A 6,000-nucleotide genomic window follows, 5' to 3' on the forward strand; every position below is an offset into this window, starting at 1 on the left:
TTGGTGTGGTGATTCCTGAATCTAAATTGTTTGCAATCTACTATTTTAAGCACCGGCAGAGATGGAGCGTTCACAGACAACAGTTATGATAAATGTACTGCATAGTACCTCACGCCTTTGAAGATTGGCTGTGTTTTCCTTATTTATATCCTCCGTTTGTATAACATATTCAAGTGCCTGGTCTAATGCTTCCTCCACATCTGACAGCTTCACATCCTGTTCGCTGAGCTGCTCCAGCACATCAGACACTAGAGATCTGGTGTCATTGTACCTCTCGTGAAACTCCTCAACTTGCTGTAGCACTGGGAGAAAAATCAGAGGCCTCTGATTAATCCAAAGCTTGGATTTCTGACAAGACTTACCAATGCAGCAATTTCTGTTACTGTTAGTCAGGGGACGATAAAACACATTTGTTAAAAGCTCACAGGAGAGATCATATACCTAGATTTTAATTTTCCCTCCTCTTTTGAAAAGGAAGGATGCCTCTCATTTTAACACTTCATTTTAGTCCCATTAGTTCTCCCTCTCAAATAGCTTGTCCTAAAAGAAACCAGGTTTGTCTTTCCATGCTCTTCATTTGTTTTTTATTGTCAGAGCTAACCAGGCTCTTCTGGAGAGGACAGTCCTTATTGCCCTGGGCCTCTGACTCATGTTCACCGAGCTGTGAGAATTAGGCTGCCGCTCTTTCCCATACCAGCAGTTTTTCTCCCTCTGCTGGAGTTTACTATCCCCACAGCAGACCTGGCAGGGGGGAAGGAAGACGTTCACAATCCCAGCAATTCCCGCCCTGGCACAAGCCTTCCTAAGCAGCTCTTGCTGAAGTGCTGCGGCGTGCAGGCACACACAGACACACACGTGTTTTCCTCCCCATTCTGCCACAGGGACAGCGAGTGCCAGCAGTGACTTTGGGCAGGCATTTGGAAGCAGCAGCATCTTCAGCACGCCAGTCAGTGCTTGGCAAGTGCCCGCTGGTCCTCCCCAGGGGCTCAGCAGCACACCCAGAGCTGCCTGGCCCGTGCCAGCTGCGCATCAATGTGTGGGTGAATGGAAAACAGATTTAAAACTCACACTCCTCTGCTGCGTTTTCCTCCTCATCTGCAAGTTGCCTCTGATTAGTGAAAGGCTTACGGAGTTTGATCTCCTTCAGCATCTCCTCAGCCACACTCAGCTTCTGGGCAATCTCTTCAGGGCTCAGCTCTTGTTGAATCGCATAGTATTTCATCTTGCTGCTGATTTCTGTGGGAAAAAAGGAACAGATGGTCAATCCAGCATGGCTACAGAGAAGTAAATACTGTGGAATGCTTTTACTTTTGTGAATCCAGATCATGCTGATCGCAAAAGGAAGTTTTAATTATCTCTCAACTCTATAGTAGATAATTATGTTTAATCCAGTCTTAAAATTAAACCTGTAAATATATCACACTTTCTGGCATATATGGGGGTCTCATCAGAAGAGGACGAGATTAAGCAAGCATGGGTTGTGTGTATTATTTGGCTTGGCAGTTCTTATAGACTGGGATCATCATGTTATTCTGAGTTCTGTGGCGTGTAGCAGGCTGGGGCTTTTGTCCAGGATCGTGGTTTTTAAGTGCTGCTGCAAAAATGTTATGTTTATTAAATAACAGCAATGGCAAGGAGACTGAAGTAACCTTTGTTTCCATCTGAAGAAGTTTGAGGCACCCTAAAGAGGTAGCATATGGCTTCTGGCCTGATACTGCCTAGCTGGTTTGGAGACAGAGACTCTCTTAAGGTTTTGGTCTTAGTTCAAAAAACACTGCTGGATCCCTACAGCTGAAATTGAGTTTACCCATTGCCAGTGTAGGCATTACACAGTTTACCCACTTCTCACTCCCTGGCCTCGAGTACCACCTCCTCTTTTATGCCCTACAGTACAAGTAGCTTTGGCTTGTGTTCATCACTACTTTTGTGGATAACCAGAGCTGGCAAAGCCAGCACTATGCATTTGTAAGTTTTTTATAAAAAATAGATATACAATTGTGGCACAACTGATTCTTTGGCAGAGTGTCTTTGTACGCAGTTTCTGGCTGGCTCCTCAGCTCATTAGTGAAGCTTTGCAGTCTCATATGGAGCAGTAAGTGATCACCAGTGGTTCCATGGATTTCTTTCTCCTTCTCATGCTGGCACACGCGTGTGCATGTGTGCACAGACACCTTCCCTTTAGTAAAGAGTGGCCTGCCTTCTACAGGTGGTGATGCCCCTGTAGAATAGTTTTGAGCATGGTGGAAATAACTTCCACCCACTTGTCTCCAACTGCTTTCTGGGTGAACAAGCACTCTTTTTATTCACAGCCATGGGTGTGGCTTCTGCTATAATAGCTCAACCTGATTGTGCTATTGGTGCGCCAAACTAGATACATTTCTGCCTTCTCTGGTTCCTTTCCTGCCCAAACCCAATTAATAGTACAAAAGGACTATCGCCAGAAGCCAGCCAGTGATTGCTGGTGACATACAATGAGGCTCATACTGACACTTTTGCTTAGTAATTGTAGAAATAAGATGTGATGGGTGGACAGACAGTCAAAGATGATCTAGCATCACGGGGGTAAGAAGGTAGTACAAATGTAACATCCTATGGGCATGGTCTCAGCCTACTTCAGCTGTATGATAGGATATGTTAAGTTAACTCTGTTTGTTGAAATAAATTAATGGTTTGAGCACCTATGGAGTTAAGGATAAGCAAGGATAACAGTTGATATGTAACTGCTCTTCCTTATACTTGCCAAAGAGTTTACAGTAATTGCTCTAAGACAGAACTGCTCATGTCTGTTAATAAAGTGTTTCTATTAATTGAGAAAGGGTTGTTTAATCTCAACTGCCAGGCAGCCTTTCTATTCTGGTGCCATATACAGCTTTCTTATACTGTTGGCTTTGCCAAGGGCTAGGAAAAATCAGTGCGCTCTATGGCAGGATGGAGGCTCTCATGATGCAGGTGTACACGGGACAGAGATGCTTCTGCATATGTTCACGTGGGGTTTTACTGCTTTCTGTAGGTACAGAAGAAGAAGCTGCAGTTAGTTTAATCTCAGTTTTACATATCAGCATGATAATGACATGTCATAGATATTCCAGATGAAGATGATAATGTCTGACTAGGAAACCTTCTTTAAGAGCAATTGTGCTTGGGAAGGTATTCACTGTTGTCATTTATCCTTTGATATATAGCACAGAAAACATTCTTGAAGATGCAGGAGGTTTAACAGGCTCTAAATAATAAAAAAAAAAATCTTCATCTGTGAAGGTGTAAAATACATACATTTACAGTCAGAAGAGAAGTTACGTTTTGAAATTTATGCTAGTTCTGGAGATACTTTTATTGCTCTAGCATGTTGCCCAAAGATGAACTGCAGATGTCTGCATCCCCTCACATCATATGGACAGATGAGCAGGACACGGAGACAATAGGTTACAGTTTGTCCCAACATTTTAACATAAAAAGCTTTCACTCTTTTCCTAATTTTGGGAGATCATCATAATAATGTTTACCTCTCCTACTGTGAATCAGCATCATCTTATGGTGATATCACCATATCTGACGGTCTGCACTAGCCACATGGTTTACAGTTCTGCCTTTCACTTCTACTAAAGGCCATGCTTTCTTTGTGGCAAAAAGAAGGCAATGAAAATGCAGTTTTCTGATTATTCTTCTGTATTTCAGAAAAAAAAGAACAAGAGGACAATGGCTAGTCTGTAATGCTCTGTAGATGTGTCTGGACCCAAACTCAATTGGAAATTCCAGTCAGATGAAGCAATAAGCAGTTTGAGGAGAAAATCACCACCGCGTCCCACGCTGAGCTTGCAGAAGCAGTAAGTTCACTGAGTTATTTACTATTCGACGTCCTTTTCTTTTTAGAAGCATCTACATGAGGTTGTATGAACCAGCACAATCCTACTCAGCAATGGCTTGCTAAAAGGCAAAAACTAGATTTAAAGTAACACTCACCAGTGGGAACACCAGAGTTAGTCAGACCTAACTGACTGTCATGGGTTCAAAAGGGTAAGCGTAATTTTTTAAAAAAATCTGTCTAGCTATTCATATGGCCTCATACTTATCAACAGGATGGGAAATGTGCACTTGCATGAATCTGCTGACAAGAAGACATGGAACACTCTCGTCTCCCATCTTATGCTTGTGTTTGTGGCTTCATCCAGTCCCAATCTGATAGTGACTTTTTTTCTATCACAAGTATATATAAATACCTTGACCAGCTATTCCAAAAAGCAAAGGCTACAAGCTGAATTAGCTTGAAGTATTTAATGTAAATCTATTTATTATTATTTTGCTCTGTCAAAGAGAGAAAAAAGAAAGAGAAGCTCTTGTTCTGGGTGTCAGATCAAGTCAGCTGCCCTTTTCATCATGGCATTGCAGGCTGAAAAAGTCTTATGTGTGGGTTGTTTTGTGAGAGTGCCTGGGTGCTATGACATTTTTTGCTGGAGATTTCATTAATACATGCTTGACATTGAGCTGAACCAGAAAGAAATCTATTTACCTTGAATGTTATCCCTCATATTACTGAGCTGCTGCACAAGCTGAGTAGCACGGTTGTTGGTCTCCATGGTTTCCTTCTGTACCAGTAGGCCTTTGCTGGATGCTTCATTTCCCTATGAATAAACCATGTGAGCTAGACATTAGATTTCTTTTCAGATCCATATGCATGTGTGAGGATGAGCAGTGTAAACACACATTTTGCTTTCTCCTGATGAGTATGTGAAAGTCCATTTATCATATAAAGTGGTATTTACAGAGATATTTGAAGTGAAGGGCTGTCTTGTCAGTATTTTCAGAATTGCAGAGAGAGAGATTAAAATCTGTCCCATATTTATCCATCATCTGCTGCAATCAAATTGCCATAAATTATGTACAGTTGTAAAATTCCCATCTGCTGAGTCTCCTAGGCATTCAGCAGGGCTGGCTCATTTTGCATTTCCTGAGTAAGCATATAGGCTGAAGAATAAGGTATCAAGCTCACAACCATTTTTAGATCAGTGTCTCCCTCAAGTGAGGTTCCCAGCTCTGCAACTTGTGAAAATAAAGAAAAAGCACGAGGATTCAAAATACTCTGAAAAGCATAGCTACCCTCCTGTGCTATATTACGCTGGAGACCATACTCTGCATTGTGTTCCTTTACATGTAAGGGAAATGACGAATTACCATGTCATAGTTATCGTCTTTCCTAGAAGGTCACTGACTTTGGGAGTCCTTAGGTTTAATTTTCTGTGGTATTTCCCAGGAAGGAAAAAAAAATGTGACTCCTGTGCCATTGACGTTTCCTGGACCTTGCGTGTGTATATGTGTGTGTGTGCACACACATTAAATCCACACCACACGCTTGCCAGTGGTAAGGTGTTTGATTCATGGTCCCTGTTGGGGCTGCATCGGCAAGAATTCCACTGTAAAATTAGTTTCTGGGTTTGGGGTGCCCTGACATCTCATAGGCCAGAAGATATTTGGCTGTTGGTGTGCTCACATCATACTTGCTTAATCCTGCAAGAACTGCCAAGGACTCTGCTGCCGTCCCCCAGCCCTGCGGGCTCAGCCGTGCCCTGGCTGCAGGCTCAGCGCTAGCAGCAGCCCTGACCCACGAACACGGTTTGTACTCGGGATTTGCAGAGGCACCAGGTGCCTACTTGAGGGCAGGGCCAGGGCAGGTGGGCACCCAAACAAAACAAATGTAAGGGTTTATAGAAAGGTTTTAATTTTATTTCTATTTACTTGGGGTTTTAGTCTCTGAAAGGCAACCCCTATGTTTTTTATTGGTATTCCTTTATTGCTGTTAGGGTTTCTTGTGGGTGCTCTGTTCCTCAGCATCGCCACTTCATGCTTCTTTTAAGCAACTTGTTGCTGTTTTTACACACACTTGCCTTTACATAATACTATTTCCTCACCAGTTTTTTCTTTTAACTATTGAACACCTGGGGAACTGCTGAGACAGGTTTGCTGATTGCCATGAGATTGATGGGAAGCACAGCAGCATGACAGAGG

General features: G+C 42.6%; 1 protein-coding gene across 1 annotated transcript in view; it reads right to left on the reverse strand.

The window, feature by feature from the left end:
- LAMA4 (laminin subunit alpha 4) overlaps positions 1 to 6,000 on the reverse strand; it is a 104,582-nt gene that overhangs the window by 46,076 nt on the left and 52,506 nt on the right. Inside the window, exons 9-11 of the mRNA XM_009645211.2 lie at positions 4,508 to 4,619; positions 1,069 to 1,236; positions 109 to 302 (exon numbers count right to left, since the gene is read on the reverse strand). Of these exons, the coding sequence (XP_009643506.1) occupies positions 109 to 302; positions 1,069 to 1,236; positions 4,508 to 4,619 (474 nt within the window). The remainder of the gene's footprint in view (positions 1 to 108; positions 303 to 1,068; positions 1,237 to 4,507; positions 4,620 to 6,000) is intronic.

This window comes from Egretta garzetta, unplaced genomic scaffold (assembly GCF_000687185.1).
Source record: "Egretta garzetta isolate BGI_Z169 unplaced genomic scaffold, ASM68718v1 scaffold18, whole genome shotgun sequence".
In the NCBI taxonomy this organism is placed as follows: domain Eukaryota; kingdom Metazoa; phylum Chordata; class Aves; order Pelecaniformes; family Ardeidae; genus Egretta; species Egretta garzetta.